This window comes from Glossina fuscipes, unplaced genomic scaffold (genome assembly GCF_014805625.2).
Source record: "Glossina fuscipes isolate IAEA_lab_2018 unplaced genomic scaffold, Yale_Gfus_2 42, whole genome shotgun sequence".
Lineage (NCBI taxonomy): Eukaryota > Metazoa > Arthropoda > Insecta > Diptera > Glossinidae > Glossina > Glossina fuscipes.
In genome coordinates this window covers 2184635-2204214 of record NW_023998426.1, presented here as the reverse complement: position 1 = coordinate 2204214, position 19580 = coordinate 2184635, and the positions used below count along the sequence as shown (strand labels likewise).

The 19580-nt window shown below is 35.0% G+C and overlaps 6 protein-coding genes across 7 annotated transcripts; 4 read left to right on the top strand and 2 right to left on the bottom strand.

The window, feature by feature from the left end:
* Positions 1-141: 141 nt before the first annotated feature.
* LOC119636894 (protein disulfide-isomerase A3) lies at positions 142-2923 on the top strand. Its single transcript, XM_038032598.1, has 5 exons — positions 142-423; positions 1279-1366; positions 1429-1781; positions 1838-1951; positions 2032-2923. The coding sequence occupies exons 1-5, from the start codon at positions 284-286 to the stop codon at positions 2795-2797; spliced, it is 1461 nt and encodes a 486-aa protein (XP_037888526.1). The 5' UTR covers positions 142-283; the 3' UTR covers positions 2798-2923.
* A 2830-nt stretch (positions 2924-5753) lies between these two features.
* Positions 5754-6448, top strand: LOC119636913 (DNA-directed RNA polymerase III subunit RPC10). Its single transcript, XM_038032636.1, has 2 exons — positions 5754-6175; positions 6250-6448. Exons 1-2 carry the CDS (start codon positions 6035-6037, stop codon positions 6433-6435), a joined length of 327 nt encoding a protein of 108 aa, XP_037888564.1. The 5' UTR covers positions 5754-6034; the 3' UTR covers positions 6436-6448.
* Positions 6446-7295, top strand: LOC119636912 (yrdC domain-containing protein, mitochondrial). Its single transcript, XM_038032635.1, has one exon. The coding sequence runs from the start codon at positions 6467-6469 to the stop codon at positions 7214-7216; it is 750 nt and encodes a 249-aa protein (XP_037888563.1). The 5' UTR covers positions 6446-6466; the 3' UTR covers positions 7217-7295.
* Positions 7296-7379: 84 nt separating this feature from the next.
* Positions 7380-8190, bottom strand: LOC119636918 (mitochondrial inner membrane protease subunit 2). The gene is made up of 2 exons (XM_038032642.1): positions 8027-8190; positions 7380-7956 (listed from the first exon to the last, which is right to left on the bottom strand). Exons 1-2 carry the CDS (start codon positions 8118-8120, stop codon positions 7544-7546), a joined length of 507 nt encoding a protein of 168 aa, XP_037888570.1. The 5' UTR covers positions 8121-8190; the 3' UTR covers positions 7380-7543.
* A 280-nt stretch (positions 8191-8470) lies between these two features.
* On the top strand, positions 8471-15098 carry LOC119636916 (protein rigor mortis). Its single transcript, XM_038032638.1, has 9 exons — positions 8471-10091; positions 10159-10486; positions 10549-10717; positions 10775-10934; positions 13217-14055; positions 14116-14287; positions 14356-14506; positions 14568-14828; positions 14890-15098. Exons 1-9 carry the CDS (start codon positions 8636-8638, stop codon positions 15002-15004), a joined length of 3651 nt encoding a protein of 1216 aa, XP_037888566.1. The 5' UTR covers positions 8471-8635; the 3' UTR covers positions 15005-15098.
* Positions 10986-17746, bottom strand: LOC119636917 (cilia- and flagella-associated protein 206). 2 transcript variants are annotated; one of them, XM_038032640.1, is made up of 6 exons: positions 17501-17746; positions 12574-12768; positions 12324-12504; positions 11899-12248; positions 11585-11833; positions 10986-11513 (listed from the first exon to the last, which is right to left on the bottom strand). In XM_038032640.1, the coding sequence occupies exons 2-6, from the start codon at positions 12637-12639 to the stop codon at positions 11016-11018; spliced, it is 1344 nt and encodes a 447-aa protein (XP_037888568.1). In that variant the 5' UTR covers positions 12640-12768; positions 17501-17746; the 3' UTR covers positions 10986-11015. The 2 variants fall into 2 exon arrangements, with proteins under 2 accessions (XP_037888568.1, XP_037888567.1); XM_038032639.1 differs by lacking the exon at positions 17501-17746 and adding an exon at positions 13276-13335.
* Positions 17747-19580: the final 1834 nt, after the last annotated feature.

Sequence of the window (19580 nt, the reverse complement as noted above, 5' to 3'; positions counted from 1 at the left end):
ACATTGATAATTATTTTTCATTTGCAAGAAAGCAAGAATGTAGTCAAATAATCACCGCTGTTTACTGTTTAATGCGTTGATTAAAATATTTTTGCTTATGGTAACGTTGTCTCGCAAATTTCGCCTGAGTGACGTGGCCGTAAAAATGCTCATTGTAGAAATGTGAAAAAATCAATTTGTTTGCCGGTTTACCAGGGAGTGTGAATTTCGTGTGGAGATATAAAAATTTATCATAAAATTGTTTACAAATCATAATATAGTTTTAGAAAAGCCGTAGAACAAAATGTACAAAATAGTCTTATTTTGTTTGGCTCTAGCTTTGGTATGCAGAGCTGAGGATCAGGTATTAGAATTGACGGATGACAACTTCTCAACAACACTATCCGAACGAGACACCACATTGGTAATGTTCTATGCTCCTTGGTAAGTAAATAAGTTCCAATTTTTTACTAATTCCCTTAAGTTACCAATTAGATGACACATGTAAAGCGGAAGCATTTAAAGACAATTTATACACGTCATCATTGACATTCTGTTATGGATAGTTTTACTCATTACAATGCCCCGTGCCAGATTTCATTAAAATTACGATATTTTTTCCTTAAAATTTAATTACAACCTTGCGATAATGAAGGGGTCTTTTTTTTCTTGACTGTTCTAAAAGCAGACACTTAATACTTGAGCGCAATGAAAGTAAAAATCAAAATTATGCATAGGATAGAAATGTTATTATTTAATGAAACAAATGAGTTGGTAACACTAACATATAGAGAAACCAATTTCGATTGGTTATTCTCCAAATTTTACTCTTGGGGGCTGAGCCGTTTCGCAAATAAATTGTGGTTGTGTGTAGAAAGAAAATCATTATTGTCACTTATCAGAGCAAAAATAATGTGAGGAAACTAGAATTGTTTTTATCTCGCGGACTGCTACAATGTTGTTTATAAAAGTTACTGTGAAGGATTGGGTCAGTTTTTGTCTTGTCTATAGATTTCCAAAGAATCAAGTCTTTCAGTCTCTGATTTTGAGCAAAACCTTTTAAGAAAACACATAATATGTGATGGACTGGGCGCATGGTCTTGAGTTCCAATAAGCATATTTGGCACAATAAATTTGATCGATGAAGAGAATTTGCCGAACCTAACAACAAAGAAATAATTGAAGTAATCACTGTATCTTTTCTTCATTTAGAAGTTAATACGTCTTGCTGCTCGTTTCAGAATTTATTTCAAAATATAGATTGAGTTTAGCAAATTATAATAATAATTTGTATTGTAGGTGCGGTCATTGCAAACGATTAAAACCTGAATATTCTAAAGCAGCTGAATTAGTGCGTGATGATGATCCTAAAATCTCTTTGGCCAAAGTATATAATAAAAGCTACATTGGCGCTTCATGGTTAACTAATTTGTGTTGATTTTTATTAAGGTGGATTGTACTGAAGCCGGCAAAGAAACTTGCAATAAATATTCCGTTACGGGGTATCCAACTTTGAAAATATTTAAGGGAAGTGAGTTGTCACAGGACTACAATGGTCCACGTGAAGCGAATGGTATTGTTAAATATATGCGAGCACAAGTGGGGCCAGCTTCGAAACATTTGACTGAAATCGATGAGTATGAGAAGTTCTTAAGCGCCAAAGAAACAACCTTGTTTGGGTACTTTGTATCATCAGATTCCAAGTTGGCTAAACTTTTCTTAAAGTTCGCTGACAAAAACCGTGAGAAATATCGTTTTGGCCATACGACAAGTGCTGACGTATTGGATAAAGTTGGTTACTTGTAAGTAGCTTAAGAAAATGTATATTAAAATTAATTACATTTGTGCTTAATTAAAGCGACGTTATCGTGCTCATACGTGCTCCCCATTTAACTAACAAATTTGAAGAATCTGTCATTAAATTCGAAGGAGAAACGGAACCAGACTTGAGTTCTTTTATCAAAGATAACTAGTAAGTTATATATGAATTTATTAAATAAAACTTTCAAGTTTTATTTATTTATTTCTTTTTTTTTTTGCTTTTTATTATAGTCATGGCTTGGTCGGTCATCGCACTCAGGAGAACTTGCGTGACTTCCAAAACCCACTAATAACTGCTTACTTCACTGTCGATTATGTGAAAAATACGAAAGGTACTAATTACTGGCGTAATCGCATTCTAAAGGTCGCTTATCAATATGTTGATAAACTCAATTTCGCCATTAGTGCGAAAGATGATTTCCAGCACGAGTTGAATGAATACGGCTATGATTTTGTTGGGGATAAACCAGTTATATTGGCTCGTGATGAAAAAAATCTAAAATATGCTATGAAGGAGGAATTTTCTGTTGAGAATTTAAGCAATTTTGCTTATAAGTTGTTAAAGGGCGAATTGGAACCGTATGTGAAATCGGAACCAATTCCCGAGAATAACGACGCCCATGTCAAAGTTGCTGTAGCTAAAAATTTTGACGAAGTTGTTTTAAATAATGGTAAAGATACGCTTATTGAGTTCTATGCCCCTTGGTGTGGACATTGCAAGAAATTGGCACCCATTTATGATGAATTAGCTGAAAAACTTCAAAATGAAGAAATTGCAATTGTTAAAATGGATGCTACAGCCAATGACGTGCCACCGGACTTTAATGTTCGCGGGTTTCCAACAATATTTTGGTTACCCAAAGACGATAAAGAGAAGCCTGTGTCTTACAGCGAAGGTCGCGAGCTTGATGATTTTATTAAATTCATTGCCAAGCATGCAACCAACGAGTTAGAGAGTTATGATCGCAGTGGTAAACCTAAGAAAACCGAGTTATAAACATGCTCACATAAAGGAAAAAAACTGCGACGTACATTTCCAACGTGTACATTTCCGTATCGCTAAGAAACAAGTTCACATTTATTAGTTTTTTTTTTTCGTTCAAGTTTTTCATTAATTAAACGATTTCCATTTAGTCATGTATTTTTCAAATTTTTTTGTAATTAATAATTAAATTCAAAATATAAAAAGATCAACAAAATCATTTTAAATTTTTATGCCATTTTTATATTTACTTTCCGCTGTCACCTAGCTTGCATGCAGCTTTAGTTATTTACTACCTAGTCTAGTAACCAAAGATTATTATAATATTTTCATTCCAGCTAAGGTAGTAAGTTAAGTTTTAAGCTACATACATAGAGTCAAGTATCTTGAGTTTTTTTAATATTAGAAAAAACACAAAACCGCTTAAGGGATAATAGCATCTTGCCATTTTTTTCGGGCTTCTTTTTAGGCTGTACAATATCCTAAAGTTAAGCGCAATTTTCGAAATTTTCCTAAAACAGATTTCAAATCTCGTGAAATTACCACTTTAAAATAAGATTGCCTGGCTTCATGAAATTTTTAGAGAAAAATTGAAAGCGATCGACAATATGGTCAGTTTTCGAGAAACTTCTAGAAAAAATTCAAACCGATAGCTTTTTCTTTTTAATTAAAATTCCAAAAAATCGCATGATATTTTTTGGTTTGGCTTAGGCGAAAATTTGCGATATGCAAAATGGTAAGGGAAGTCAAGGAAAAAATAATTTTTTCCGCTGTTTTTTTTGAAAATCTAAAAACATTTCGTTTTGCTTTAAGACCTCCTAGGCGGTGCTTCATGTACAAAAATTCAAATATTAATAAATCGTTTCATTACAAATGTTTTTTCGTATTTTATTTGATTTGCGCAAGGTAATGTTACTCTTAAATAGAAACAATGTTGCAAACAAAAAGTTGATTACATCCAAAAAAAATAAAAACCTTAAGGATGAAAATCCATTTTACACTACATCAATAATCATTCATATTTGTCGAGAACGTCGCGGAAATCGTGTTATGTTGGCCCGTCTTACCGTGGACAGTTGCCAATAAGATTATGTCTGCTTTGACTGTACGCCCCGTCATCATAATATTATCATAATTAGTATTAAAAAGACTACAAAATGTTGTGTTTACGTAATTTTTCATTTGAACTTCGTCGTTTTTGGAACTTTATTATATCTTGTAACGTTCAGTCTTGGACTGCACGTAAACACGTAGATCTATAAAACGCTGTAAGTTTAACTTAGTAGCTTAGCACAAACGAACTTCAAAAGCGATAACAAACTCTTTTAGATGTTATGCCTGGTTTTGTTGATATTCCTATTTTAATCTTGCTTGAAAAAGAAAAAAATCTTTCTTCAGGTAATCTTTCGCTCAATAAGTTCGAAGGATCGCTAAACAAAACCAACAAGTTTTTGATAAAGTTCGACTTTATTCATTAACATAGTCGCCTTCAAGAGTGATGCAATCATTCCAACGTTTCTCTAACATTTCTATGCCTTTCCTATAGAATGACTTCTCTAACCCTTCAAAATATGCCTCAGTTTCGGCAATCGCTTCTTCAATGGAACTACATCTCTTTCCGGCGAGCATTTTTTTGAGATTCGCAAACAAGTAATAGTCACTGGGGGCTAGATCTGGAGAATGCGGTGGATGCGGCAGCAATTCGAAGGGTAGTTCACGCAATTTTGCCATTGTTGCGGTCGACTTGTGATACGGTGCATCGTCTTGGTGAAAGAGCATTCTTTTCTTTTTCATTTGAGGCCGTTTTATTGCAATTTCGTTTTTCAAACGCAATAACAACGCTATGTAATAATCGCTATTGACTTTTTGTGCCTTTCCAAGATAATCAATAAATATTATACCATGCGCATCCCAAAATACGAGCGCCATTACTTTACCTGAGGGTTTTTGTGTTCTTGGTCGCTTTGGACGGTTTCCGCGAATCACTGACTGCAGACTTGAGTCCGGTCGTGTGCAGTGATGAATCCACGTTTCATCCATCGTTACATATCGCGTTAAAAAATCCTCTTTATTTCGTCTTAGCAAGTTCAAGCAGTATTCTGAGTCATGGACACGTTGACGTTTTTGATCAATAGTGAGCAAACGTGGTACCCACTTCGAACAGAGCTTTCTCATGGCCAAATGCTCGTGCAATATAGTAAACACACTGCCTTCTGATATCTTCAAGGCGTCAGCTATTTCACGCAGCTTCACTTTCCGATCTTCCAAAACGATTTCGTGTACTTTTTTTATTTTTTCTGGAACAACTGCCGAGTTCGGGCGACCACAGCGTTCAGCATCGTCCGTGTTTGTACGGCCGCGTTTAAAATCGGCAAACCACTTCTCAACCATTTGCCTCGATGGAGCAGAGTCCAAGTAGCATTTGTCAAGCCATTGCTTTGCTTGAACGGTGTTTTTTCCCATTAAAAAGCAATGCTTTATCAATACACGAAATTCAGATTTTTCCATTATTTTGAAAACTAAAAAAATCGAGTCATTAGAATAACTGGAATTTGCAAAGTAATGATAATGATAGCAACGACATGAATTTTTGACATGTTTTCAAGGTTGATAGTATCTAAAAATCATATGAATTCGTCAAGAGTGGCGACATCTATATGTTACCCTACGAACTTATTGAGTGACATATTAAATAAATCTCTTCTTTTTGTGGCTTACTATACCTCTACTATATGTATTCTATAGAATCGACTATTTGCACTTTAAAGCCAATTAAAGGAAATTTTTGCGTTCAGATATTTAATAAAAATGCAAAACTTAAACAAAACGCATTGCTCTTTGTGACTATAACCGCATACGTCCACGATTTTCGATGACCATAAAATGTGACGATTTACACTGCATATTGTCTCGCTGTTTTTTCGGGATTATCGCTATGAATTATTTGTAATTTGAAGCGAAAACTCTGATAGAACATACGCTCTTTTCTTCTCTTGCGAAATTTTTCCATCCACAATAAATTTTGTTAAAGTTTAGAACTTCAGAACGATCTTCCTATACTTATTGAGCCTTCTCTACGCGGCATTCGTTGTTGAAAAGAAAAAGAAGGGCTGCGATCGATCAGTGCAAGTAATCAATCTTCGAAATTGATAATGTTGGAAGAAAGTTAGTTGATATCACTACAAGTTTACGCAGCTTTATTGAATCTGAAGGTTTAATCACGTGTTCGCATATTTTCCTTTATATTGAGTAATGTTGCTGTTTTGCCCTAATTGTAGTAACATTTTATTGGTGGAACAGGGAGTTTCTAACTATCGATTTTCATGTAACACTTGCCCCTACATATTCAATATCAATAAGAAAACATCAACGAAAACCTTTCCACGTTTAAAAGTGAGTTTACGACGATGGAAAATATGATATAACATAAATACATAAATATGTTTATTTGTCAATTTTTCCGTTAGGAGGTGGATCATGTTATGGGCGGTGCTGCAGCGTGGGAGAATGTAGATTCCACAGATGCTGATTGCCCCGCTTGTTCTCATAAGAAGGCGTATTTCATGCAAATGCAAACTCGTTCAGCCGACGAACCCATGACAACGTTTTACAAATGCGCTAATCAACTGTGCGGTCATAATTGGCGCGATTAAAGAGAACAAATTTTCCAAAAGTATTCCACTAATGTCTACAATAACAAAACTTGTATTCAATTTCCAAAGGAAATGCTATTCAACTGTTGGTATGGAAATCATGAAAAGAGCGCGTAGAAAAGCAGAATGCGTTTATAATGTGGACGATCCGGTAACTTTGTCAATTGCAAGAGAGTGTTTAATGGCCGGCTCAGTTATTGGTCTTCCAACCGATACTGTTTACGGTTTCGCTTGTAATGCCAATAATGAGACAGCCATACGACATTTATATACTATCAAAGGACGCAACTTTGACAAACCCGTGGCAATATGCGTAAAAAATATAGCCGATTTCAGGAAATACGGCCAAGCGAATCATTTGAGTGATACTCTATTAGAAAGTTTATTACCAGGGCCTATCACTATAATCGTACAACGTTCCGAGCATCTCAATAATCGCTTCTTAAATCCAAACACTATTAAGATTGGAATACGGATTCCGAAATCTCAATTTATCCAAGACTTATGCAGCCTTTATGATGAGCAGCCGTTAGCATTGACCAGTGCGAATCGATCTTCCGAACGCAGTAGTCTCAATATACAGGAATTTAAAGAGCTTTGGCCAATGTTGGGGGGCATTTTTGATGCGGGTCAAATCGGCAATTCAGAGGAAAGCCGTTTCGCATCGACAGTAATTGATCTGACTCAGCCTGGCTTCTATCAAATAATACGCGACGGTGTAGCTTTAAAGCAAACTTTGGATATTTTACATTTGTATGGTCTCGAACCTAAATGCTTCTAGGTCGAATTTCATTAAATGATATGTACATGTATATAATTACTAACAGTAGTGAAAAATCATTTTAACATTAATTTTTTCTTTTTTTTTTGTCTTGTACTATTTGTATATTACATTACATTGGCTACATGCAACTAAAATAAAAATTTGAAGACCTTATCAAATTATATATATTTTTGGTTTTAATAATAGTTTGATAAGAATTTCAAATTTTTGACGGAGAAATTATTTACAATTATTATACAAATGTAAAGGGAGCAGTCACTTTATGGACAGAAAGTCACGTACGTAATAATAGAGATGGCGTAAATTTCGACAAATTGCTCAACATTAATGATAGTTACTCTGTTTGGCTATGTGGAGAGGTTGACGTCTCTTTGGCAATTCGCTTGTCAGCACACGCCATCGCTCTGGTGGCCATACGATCAATGATGCCCGAGCCGTCATTAAACCTACAGCTATTGGGCCGAAAGTATTCGAATCTAAGGAATGACCAGTGTGATCACCCTCGACCCAACAATGACCCTCCGGAATGCGTAATATATCCTGCTTATAACCCAACGTCGATACGACATCCCCCTGAAGACCTACCACGCGCTTTATGATTTTTTGCGTAGGATCTTTAGGCGAAATAAGAGATACAATGTCACCGCGTTTTATATTCCTGCTCCTCACATCCCATCTTGACAAGAATACATAATCTGTATCTGAATTTGGATTTAATGCTGGTTGCATAGATATTCCTAAAAATATTAAGAGAAAAATAAAGATTTAGAAACTTTAGTGAATTGAAAACGATCAACTACAACAAACCATCCACTCTCGCCACATAGCCTACGCAATCCAAAAATGTTATACCGACAGGAATCCCAAGTAAAACAGATTTCAAGAATCTGCGAAAAGCCATAAAATATAAATTTGTTTCCTTGAATAAAAAATTTGACTTTCTTATCTCCGTCGAAAATTTTTTTTTTTATTCGAAAATTTTTGTTTTTATTTATTGTTTATTTAAAATTTATCAAATGGAAATTCCATTTTTTTATTGTCGCCAAAATTACAAAACAAAACAGGCAATTATCTAAGAAACAAGCAACCCGTCAGAAATTGTCCGACAGTGCTGCCGTTAATGCAAATCTTTTCCCCGGGAAAATGCCATCCCATCTTAGCGCAGGATTAAGAAAAATCTGGTAATGTTAATCGGGATATTTTAGCATATCTTTCAATTTTTACGGTTTGTTTTGCTTTCACGAAAATTTTACATCAAATTCAACTATTCAACTGCTTCGCATATTCGAATCGCCGTAGACATTGCCAATCGTCATAGCGGAATTTGAAAATTTTAGGAAGTTGAGAAAGAAGAAGGAACAAAACAAGAAAGGTATTGTTTTCCATGTGCTAACGACAACAGTTACAAGATTTGCAATGACTTTAACAAAATTGCCTTTGGTGCCTCAATGGAAAATTCCTGGTAGTTGTGTATGCACTCCAGATGGAGGTTTCCTTTATGTGGGTTATCGTAGCATCAATTTTATAAGCAAAGTAAAGACCCCGACAGAAGAACCATTAATACGAGCTTTTCATACTCGTCAATCTGTACTCAACGTAGACGTCGATCCATACTGGGGCAAGAGTGTTCAAAATGGCGCTGAGCAGACAACAAAGGTGCCAAATGAGATTAAATTATTTGCGATTTTGAGTCAGGATAGAAGTGTACAAATATGGGATTTTAACAAGGGTTGTGCTATTCAGGGACATAAAGCCCATTGTAGCAATTTGCATTCCATGGATGGTCCATTACCACAAATTTATAGCAGCGTAGTTTTAATGGGTTACATGTGTAATCGCAATATTTTGTCAATTGATTATCAAGATATTGTTGTCTACTGTGTTACTTCCAATTCATTTTGCCGACGGCCACTATTTGTACCTCCGCGAAATAACCAGTTGACGGCTTTGAAGTGTTCGAGTTACAATGAGAATCACTTTGCTGTTGGAACAAGACGCGGTTTAGTGTTACTATGCGATTTGCAACAAATGATCATTCTTTATACATTGCGTGGTCACGATTCAGCAATAATATCATTGTCATGGAATCGAATTGACGTATGTCCAAGTGCAAAACTTGCAACTAATACTGAACAGGAAAAAACAGCAAAAAAGCTCTTTCGCTCCGAAACAGTCGATGCCGATGATATATTTGATATTTACGATTATGATTATCTTGACAATGAATTTGGAGCACCTCCTCAAGAAACGATGCAAAAGTCTGGTTTCGAAGTAGATTATGTTAGCACTGAAAAGCCTAGGGAAACCACCGCAACGGCTAAATTTGATTTCGCTGAAGCATGTGAAAATTTGAAAGAGGAAATTAACGCGATGCGTGAAGATCAGCCACAAGTTTCTCACGAAAATGCGGTTACACTTGAGGAATGTAAGCAAGCTGCTTGCCATAATGACTTGTCTTCGTCATGCGGCGACGAGGAAGATGATGAACACACGAGCATGACTGACCATGATTCTGAAAGTCTAGATGCACTCAGCCGCTCATCTACAGACGAGAGCGTTCACGCGGATGGCGTTGATCGCAAATCCAAACAACAGGTTTTAGTTGAAGTACATGCAAGTCAAACATTAGATCATAATAAGAAAAAATGCGATTTTGCATCGGAAGATGGGTCACCAGAACAGGCGTCCCAATTGCTTTGCGAAGCGAAAATAAATTCGAAGGAATCCAATACAACGGAAGAATCAGGCAATAGGTGCTTGCAGGATGTTCTGCTAGCGTCGGCCAGTTTGGACGGTAGTTTTTGGGTTTGGAATGCAAGCATGGGATCTTCATGCGACAATCGTAAAGTTCGCAGTTCTCATGGTGGGAAAAGTACGTACAAACGATAAAATGAAACCGCATTTCATCCTTGTTTACCTTATACACATTTTAAATATAGATTCGCATGTTCAAGTACAGTGGCTGAATGCAACCACTTTGCTTTCTTCTAATAAAAATGGAGAATTGCAATTTTGGGAACTACAACCATTACCTATCGACGAAAAGTACGATGTACGCATTTATAAATTTAAAGAAAATAAGCGGAAAAATCTACAACAGTCTGTAGTTGGTTTCAGCACATTTCAGGGCGAGCAATTGTTGTGGTGCGTCTCATCCCGTCGAGAAATCTCGCTGGAAGATATAGCGGCCGAAAAGTTTAGGTTAAAATTTGGTTGCGTTTCAACCAATATAGGTGCCATGTGCGAATGCCCAGACGATATGAATAAGTGAGAAAATTCGAAAAAAAAAGGGAAGAACGATTATTATAGAAAATGTCCGCTGTTTTTAGAATTGCTTTAGGTTTTTCGGATCGACGTATTGGTATCACTGACATATCAAACATGACGTCGACTCAGGTCCATATTCAAAATTTTTCGTGTCGGATCGATTCGGCTGTCTTGTCGCTCGCTTGGAGTCCAGATAGTAAAAAAATCGCTTTTGGCACTGCGGAGGGTAGAGTGAGTACGCAAAATCTCAATCATTTATCAATAAATAATGAATGAATGAATTTTTAGGTGGGCGTTCTAAACGTGGAATCGTCGGGCAAACAGCAGACGACAATATTCAATCCCATTTATGGCAAACCGATCTATTCGATTTGCTGGCTAGAGAAACACATTTTCGTTGTGTGTAACGAACGCATTGCCATTTATGACGACGAGTCGCCATCAAGAGGTAATTTATTTATAATAGAAAAATTAATAAAAATATATATATATATATATATAAATATATACACAATAATTGTGCGTGTGTTTAAAAACCCTTATGCTGCCGAGTGTGGTAAGCTTGATTTTGAGCGTTTCTTTTACCATATGAAAGATTTGACTGAGTTGAATGTGTCTGCCGCTGACGTATATTGGCCAGGCGTATTGTTTCTCTATGAAAATCCCAAACATTCCAGGTAACATTGATTTGATTTGGCACGGAAAGATCATTTTCAATAACGAATTCCGTTTGTGTTTCAAAGGTCTTAGTTTTCGGTTCAGCTTTGTGAGTTAGCTTCACATATTGCTCTAACACTTCATCATCCATACCAGATAATACAATTAAATCGGTAGAAGTAAAAACAGCATTTCTAAGTGTTTTTAAAAATTCCGCGAAATACCTTTCGGCATATTTAGCATTCTCAATATTCGCAAAACCAAAAAGCATATCAGAATTTTCGCATAATTTCTTCTGCAAGCATGCTGGCATCAGCAGACCGTTTGTCAGGGCAATAGTCAATGAGCAAAAATCTTTCAAACTATTTTTCTGTAAAATGCGTAATATATTCGAGTCAAAGAAACATTTGACATTGGAGAGAATGGATAAGGGCAACATACCAACTTCATCAAATTCAATTGACCTTCACATTTATTTGTTAATTCCATTAGCTCAGAGAAAGTTGGTTCGATTGGGTATTTAATATTTTTACTATCTCTTATTGTCGCTTCCAAATTCTCGATATAATTGCGCTCTAAATTTTCACTAACCAATTCATCCAAATGATCTTTAATTTTAATAATTTCCGCTATATGAGCTAAATGCAATTCTAACGTTGTCCATAGTTCGGAGAGATAAACAAAATGCGGCTGGAAATAGAAAATTTAAAGATAAAATATCATTTTGCCCCTATATAAAATGCATCGAGTCTTACGAATATCAGTTCGGATTCGACGGCAGAACGAAATTTTAAAATTTCATTTATCTTATTTACAACGCAGTCGAACTTCTTCTCATTGACTTCAATTAAGTATTGAGTCTTGTTAAATATTGTTTGCAAATGGATCAGATAGCGCCTATAGCTTTCGAAAAGCATTACGAACTTGTTGGTGTCCCGCAATTTAGCAATTGGCCATAAGCTTTTAACCTTTTGCTCGTGGACATCGAGAACGATAAGTGCCGCGAAGCATTCATTGCCTTTCGCTATCAATTTAATCGCCCGGTCTATACTTGCCTCGATAGCTTCTTTGGCATTCTTCTTAGCCATCGCTAGATCGGAGAAGACTTTAAAAGCCGAAATATATAGATAGATATAGGAATGTGTTAGTTCTTTAAATAATAATAATGATATACACATACTGTCTCGAACACATTCCGGATCGCCTTGAAAAGCATGATCGTTGAATATTAATATACCGCATACAATGGCCCCCAAACGTTGCAAATATTCCAAACGATTGTATTTCTTTTTTAATATATAATTTTTTAGATCCCTTTTGCCTATAATGCTGTTCAAACTCTCTTCGGTTTTCTTTAGCAGCTAAAATAAATGCATCATCAATTATGGGACGAATAATACGAGTTCAAATTGTTATATTGTTTCGCTTACCACGTGATCTTTCGGCGATCCTATGCTATAATTGGTTATAATGAAGATTTGCATTTTCATAAACATTTCCTGTAATTGCTTAGCATTGCAAGTTTCTGGATACTGTAGTACGCTGCCGATTAAACGATTGAGTAGCTCCTTGCGATTGGACTCGTATTGCTCTTTAACATATTCAAAATCCAATAGCTTGCAACGCTTAAAAAAATAACAAATTTTTAAACTGCATGCTGTCGCATCTAATGGGCAGATATATTTTTGAACTGCTTTCTCTAAGAAATTCTGAATTTTGCAAACGCTTAATTCTTCGCTTTTATTAATGAGATCTAATCCATCATGAGCATCGCGAATTAATAAAAGCAAAAAATATTTTGCAAAATCTTTATCCACTTCTTCGTAAGAGCGCTGCTTAATTTCATTTATAAATTGCATTATCAATTCGACAGAGCTTCTTGCAATTATTTTCGATGATTTCATAATAGTGATGTTTCCGAAACTCTCTTTCAAAAATATACAATTTCAGGAAAAACAATTCTAAAGTAATAAAACGAAAATTTCATTCTTTAATATATTCTGAACGATTAACTCAGTTATTGAATATTTTCAAATCTTTTTTCTTTTTTTTTTTTTCTATTTTGATTTGTAGATGCTCTTGTTATTCCTAATATATCGGGTGTGTCGACATTATCAGTATATAATAATTACCTATTTGTTGGCACTCAGAAAGGTCACCTTCACTTATACGCTCGAAGAATTGATGCCGATTCTAAGCAAAGTTTCGAAAGCGTACAACAGCTGGAATTGACTTCTCGCTACATTACCGGGTTAGCTTGGAGTCCCTTAGCAACCAATCGATTAGCGACTGTAGCTAATGCTAACAGCATTTACGTGCTAGATTTTAACGAAGTAAACGGCAAGTTAAAGATATATCGAAAAATTGAAATAAATTCGCCGAAGGCGGCAAATGCTTGGGTTAAATGGAGTAATCATAATGCAAACATATTTGTAACATTTGGTTTCGATGGCGCTGTCCGCGTTTGGGATTTATCGCATGATTCCAAGGAAGAATGTTTCGTGAAACACTATCACTGCCCGATGACATGTGGCCTGTTCCTGCCCAATGATGAGAAAATTGTTATATGCTGTGGTAAGAGCACGTCATTGGAATTGATAGATATGCGTGTAGAGAAAACGGATGATACCAAAAGTAAAACGAAACGTTGCCATTCTCGAATCACGGACAATGTTCAATGGGCTACAAAAGCTTTGACGCGTAATAATGGAAAGGTTACGAAACCTGCAATTGCCGAAAAGAAAAGTGATTGTCGCCCGTTAAAAATGGCCAAAAGAGAAGTGGAACAGATTACCGAACAGACTGACGACGAAAACCTTAAACATAATAACAATAATTGCGAAGAGGTTTCTACAATGTTGGAAAACTTAAATTTAGAAAAACATAATCAAAATTCTTCCATGTTTTTGAAGGTAAAATTTCTTCATTATATATTTTACATAGAAAAGTTTACTTACTGAACATGATTTCAGAATCCACCAACATTACTATACCTACTGACAAAAGAATTAAATAAGGATGCTTTGAATGTAATGTACAATTGGCTGACAATCCCGTCCCATAAAAAGTCTGATCAAAACATATCTTTAACTGCTCGACTTTATGGTTCCAAGATGAACGCGAAGCATTTGTTGGAAGAAGAGTGTAAGTAGATTTGTGATGTGTGATTTTGAAAATGCATGCAATCAATCGCGAAACTTATTGTGATATAGTGAAAAATCATCAGCACAGTGAAACCAAAGGCATTGCTGGCTTATTTATGTCGCAATTAAATAATAATATTAAGGATGAAATCCTTAAATGCGTTCAGGCAAAGCAATTGAATGAATGGCATGTTTCTTTGGCGCCCACCGTATCGCATAGGTAAATAAATATATATTCTAGAATTTTTCATTCGATCATCTTAACCTCATTGACTTTGCAGTTTTTGGTTGAAATGCTGTCAAGCTTTTGCTGAACAACTTATTGACCAAGGTGGTTATGCTTTGCAGGCAGCAACTTACATGTTAGCTATTCATCGTCATCAAGATGCCATACAAATGTTACTTAATCAGAAATACTTTAAGGAGGCCCTGCTTATTGCTCGCATCTATTTACAAGCCGAAGATCCTCTAATTAATACTATTACCGAGCAGTGGATCAATCACTTCTGCACCGTTGGCAATCTCACTGGAGCTGCTCTTTTGTAAGTAATTTGCAATCGCTGCTGGATATAAGCTTTCTTCTGATTTTCTTTCGCTTTATAGATCTTTATTATCTAATCAAAAAAATCGGGCTTACGAATGCCTGGCTAAAATACGCAATAATTCTCCGGATGTGGAACGTATTTTAAAGTTACTGAAATCATCTGACACACCCTAAAGTGAATTAAAGAAAGGGCTTACATTTTTCTTGTTTTTGCTTTAGGTTTTTATTTACTTTTTTTTTTATGTTAAAAATGAATTTTTCTGTATATTTCCATGAATTCACTGATTTCATTACACTTGTGTTCATATCGAAGACGAACTTCGCATTCATTCATTTACTGATTAAGTTTACTGATTAAATTTAATTTTGTTATTTTCTTCTTCTTTTATATTAGTAGAATATGGGCAATTAATATGAATCAATATCCGGGATAGGATATTTTTGTTGAACGATTCCAGATATGCAATATAATTGGATCGCGTTGCATAATTAATTTCAAGTCAAAAGACTTGAATACTTTTATACTAAAGTAGTAAGTAAGTAAAGCTGTTCGTCCGCTAGGAAAAAGCAAACACCAGAAAAGAGTGTATGGGTAAACAAGTGTTTATCCATAAACAATTAAAAAAAAAAAAAACTTGAAGGAGGAGCAAACAGCGTAAACAGATAAGCATTAGAAAAAACTTCTTCCGCGAATGATTTCTCAATAGCCATGAATTCTATATATTGAAGATTATTAGTGGTCCATATTATGTTCCAGAAAAACAAGCCAAAAAAAATGGTGGCCAGGGATCATTGTTCGAAAATTATAGCAATCGAAGAATTTTAGACGTGGACTAATTCCAGATTGTTTTGCAAGCCATTCCACTAACCGTCCCGTATACGTGATACAATCATTTATTATGACGACTCGGAGTCGTATAGTTTAAAAGAGCTTTTATTTTACTTTTTTAGGGTGCTCTAAATTCACATATGTCAAATCTGTTTCAAGAGATACTAAGAACATCTCGGCTTCTTGGGGTTCGTTGGAAAATCGTTTTTTCCTTTTTCGGAATAAAAATCGCGGTTCTCCTCCTCCTGCAAGTGAGTGACATCATCGAAAAACAAAAAAGTGTAAAAGGACTAGCAATACAGGGAGCAATTTTGGGTGATTTAAAGATTATTAAGTGAGCAATGTTTTTACAAAAAAAAAAAGAGATCGATTTCCGTCATATTCGTAGACATGAGATGAAACCAAAAGGTACCAAATGTAGAATAATCCTTCAATTTTAAACGAGAATGATTCTATAGATCGCTTTCTAATTATCAAACAAGGGGTTTTTTTTTTTTTTAATGTTTAATTTTCGCTAATGGAACAGAGGAATGCTCGTATTACTGAAACAAAAATTGGCCCAAAAGCAACCGATAAATATAAACGATTGTTTAGATTGCCGGCTTTGCGACTTTTCCACAAAAATTGGCTTTCGGGTAAACGACGGAGTCTCATAGAGTTAGTGAAGCATTTTACCATAGACATAGTAGACGAATGACTTCATTTACCTTGCTCTGGCTTAAGACATTCGAGACTTTATGGTAAAAAATTGGTTATACATTTCCAAATGTACGTTCGTTCGTTTCCATAATTTCAAATAGTTCTACTCTATTCAAAATATTCTCCATCGGTAGCCATTAATTCTGTTATCTTTTAGATGTAATATGAACTGCGTGTGGAAAGAACAACTGGTCTTTCAACACTATCCGCAAAATAATCCAGGTATGGATTCCCTCATAAGAAGGGAAGTATTGTTCGAACAAAAAACATATCCTCTAATGAAACTCTTGTTAATCAGAAGAAGTAATGTTTGGTGACAACAACAGGGTATGTAGGACATTTCCGATCAAAATTGCAAACATATTGTCTACAAAACTGCAACGAAAGAGTTCATCTCTAATATAGGTGAGAAATATATCGACGAAAATCGATCTTTGCATACTAGCCTATTTAGCAAATTTAATGCGACCAAACCAGCAATCTCTTGTAGTCGATATGGAACTAAGTTTAGAAAAAAAAAAACAGAACATTTATTTTTGGAATTAGTTTTAACAAATTACTTAAGTTTGACATGTTAGCAGAAAGCAACATTGGGAAAATTGTGAAGTGTATATGGAGGCGCCTTTGGTATGGGCAAAAAAAAAGCTTTTCCTTTTTGAACTTAGTTCGAACACGCGTACTCAACATTTTTCTTGAATTTGGAAAACGAATCGAGTGAAATGCTCTAGAAGTTTCTAGCAAAATGTAACACTACATAAATCAAATGAACGGAATTCTTTGCGCGATTGCGATAAAAATGGACATGATATGTCAAAATCACAATATCCTAGGTTTCCATTATGAGGAAATTTGGTCCCACATAACAGTTTTAAAGTTTAAAGTTAATAATTTGGATGCACTAAGCTTCCAAATCCAACCATAATCTCACATATCTATCAATGGGGTCCCGGGGACGAGCTAAAAGAGCCATGTTAAGGTCACTATAGAGGTTTCTGACGCGAGGTGGTAAATGTATGCCAAAGTTTTTTTTCTAAACTCAATACTCTCCGAAAAAGGTACTGAGAAAACTAATGAAAAATTCTCAAAACCGACCTCAAATCGTTCAAATTTTTTCACGAATGTGCACTAAGAAGTCTACTTACAATTTTCGAAGCATCAACCAAGTCGTCCAAATTGTTGCATTCTTAGCAATTCAATCGATTATGTACAATTTGCGAAGATCATTATTCGATGAAAATCAAAATTCATGTCACCTTACTCTTATAACTTTAGAGACGACAAAAACTCTTTTGATGGAGATCAGAATTTTATTATACGGCAATCGCAAAAAGTTAATTGTACCACTTAGTTTTCAAATATCTTTGTTTTTAAAAAAATTTTTTAAATAAATTTAAAAAAAAAAATCAAACCAAAACATTATTTCATAACTTTAGGTTAGGTAGGAGTATTGAATTTAATTATTTACCCCCATATATTTCTTTTAATATTTATTTATCATGCTGTGTTACATTTTACCTTGTTCCGCATAAATTTTAAAACGAAAATGTTAAGTTGACAACACGTGAGTTTACTAAACTTCGTATCAGCAAACTTTATAGAGTGAAATATTATTTATAATGCAAAAATTTGAGCGTAGGACGAGTAATTGTGACAAAGGGAACGACGAATTGTAAACTTTACACAGAGCTATGATCTAGAACTAGAGGTAATATGGGAGGACATCATAAACGAACATGTAACCAACACCTTGATAGGCGATAGGGTGTTAGAAATTATGAAAAATATCTTACTTGTGGCCCAGACTCGACGGCACATTTCTAAGAACACAGTGCGAAAGTCTAAATGCAAGAATTGTTTAGATTTAATAAAACAGCCGCACGGTGAACGGTGATGATATAGTCTGAATCTTTTACACAAAGTACGTGGCGTTATATTTATTATCAGACACATTGATAACTTGGGTGGTTCGCTTAGCACTGTTATGGGTGAAGTAGGGGTGAAGCCTTCATAATTACTTAACAAGGAATTTTCCCGAATAATATAAATGACTTTTATTATAAGTATTTTTATGACAACATATATATTTTGACCTCTTTCGAAGTAAATGCATTTAATTATAAATGCCTTTAGTTAGAATTGCGTATGTACCTGAAAACAATTGTTTGCGTACTAAAAACGCGTTACTTATTATTATTATTTAAAGTAAGACTTTGATATATAATTTGACCTTTTCTACATAATATGATGCTATGCTAAGTCATTTTAGTTTTATATTCCCAATGAACAAGGTTTACGTTCAAAACTGCTGCTAATTGCTGCAGAAGTGGATTAATTTAAGAGAGTATGAAGATCGACAACGCCAAAACAGCAACTTGTAATAGCATGCCAATAATCCCCCAAAATTTAATAAGTTTTGTTTTTTTCGTTTCATTTTTTTTTTTAGTTTTTTTTTTATAAATCAATAGAAATTTGTTTTCAAATTGAATGTTTTTCGCGTATAAAGACAGATGAGAAAAGTATTGCTGTAATATATGCAAGTGTTTGTATGTAGGTGATGATATTGAGGACATGTATATTCACGTTTTTGCGGGTGTTGTGGATGACATCTATCGGAACAATAATCCCGGAAGAGATTTATGTCTGCACTGCGATTTTCCGAATAACGAGTTTCCCAAGCATCCAATAGATGATTGTTGTAACGCGCCAGTTCAGTGTTATAGGTGGCACTTCTTAGTGATAGTTTCTTTTGGTTGGAACATAATACACCATGGTTATATCATCCTCCACATAAAGCCATCATAGATACTCAACTTTATTGTCGAAGTGAGTTATTACTCGATTACTCTGCATCGTGGTCGTTTGACTTTGGATATCGTAAGGCGTCCACTGTCCATCACTCGCGAGAATGATGCGGCGGTAGCTGGCTGAAGAAGTAACATTTAGCATAAAACTGCGCCTATTCAAAGCTTCAAGAAACTATGTCTTAAACGCTTTAGTTTCATAATTTCTACAGCCACATAAAGCTTAAAGACAGGACTTTCGAAAGTCATAGTCTTTCTCAGCATACTATACTATTCTTTACACTTCTTCTTAGATAATGGCGGAATCAAAGTCATATAACCAATATATTGATCAAATAAAGATAGAAGAGTTCATCTTTTTTTTTCAAATGAAAGGCAGGATTTCGAAAAAGGGAGCTGAAGCAACAAAGTCTATATACCA

What these genes read in the sequence shown, in the direction of transcription:
- LOC119636916 (XM_038032638.1), top strand. Translation starts at nt 8,636, where the DNA reads ATGACTTTAACAAAATTGCCTTTGGTGCCTCAATGGAAAATTCCTGGT. An exon ending in GCGCCCACCGTATCGCATAG is followed by an intron (nt 14,507 to 14,567) that starts GTAAATAAATAT and finishes TTGACTTTGCAG; the next exon opens with TTTTTGGTTGAAATGCTGTC. An exon ending in CTCACTGGAGCTGCTCTTTT is followed by an intron (nt 14,829 to 14,889) that starts GTAAGTAATTTG and finishes TTCGCTTTATAG; the next exon opens with ATCTTTATTATCTAATCAAA.
- LOC119636913 (XM_038032636.1), top strand. Translation starts at nt 6,035, where the DNA reads ATGTTGCTGTTTTGCCCTAATTGTAGTAACATTTTATTGGTGGAACAG. An exon ending in AAACCTTTCCACGTTTAAAA is followed by an intron (nt 6,176 to 6,249) that starts GTGAGTTTACGA and finishes TTTTTCCGTTAG; the next exon opens with GAGGTGGATCATGTTATGGG.
- LOC119636894 (XM_038032598.1), top strand. Translation starts at nt 284, where the DNA reads ATGTACAAAATAGTCTTATTTTGTTTGGCTCTAGCTTTGGTATGCAGA. An exon ending in CTAAAATCTCTTTGGCCAAA is followed by an intron (nt 1,367 to 1,428) that starts GTATATAATAAA and finishes ATTTTTATTAAG; the next exon opens with GTGGATTGTACTGAAGCCGG. An exon ending in TCTTTTATCAAAGATAACTA is followed by an intron (nt 1,952 to 2,031) that starts GTAAGTTATATA and finishes TTTTTATTATAG; the next exon opens with TCATGGCTTGGTCGGTCATC.
- LOC119636918 (XM_038032642.1), bottom strand. Translation starts at nt 8,120, where the DNA reads ATGGCTTTTCGCAGATTCTTGAAATCTGTTTTACTTGGGATTCCTGTC. An exon ending in CTATGTGGCGAGAGTGGATG is followed by an intron (nt 7,957 to 8,026) that starts GTTTGTTGTAGT and finishes TAATATTTTTAG; the next exon opens with GAATATCTATGCAACCAGCA.
- LOC119636917 (XM_038032640.1), bottom strand. Translation starts at nt 12,639, where the DNA reads ATGTTTATGAAAATGCAAATCTTCATTATAACCAATTATAGCATAGGA. An exon ending in TCCGGAATGTGTTCGAGACA is followed by an intron (nt 12,249 to 12,323) that starts GTATGTGTATAT and finishes CGGCTTTTAAAG; the next exon opens with TCTTCTCCGATCTAGCGATG. An exon ending in TCGAATCCGAACTGATATTC is followed by an intron (nt 11,834 to 11,898) that starts GTAAGACTCGAT and finishes TTCTATTTCCAG; the next exon opens with CCGCATTTTGTTTATCTCTC.
- LOC119636912 (XM_038032635.1), top strand. Translation starts at nt 6,467, where the DNA reads ATGTCTACAATAACAAAACTTGTATTCAATTTCCAAAGGAAATGCTAT.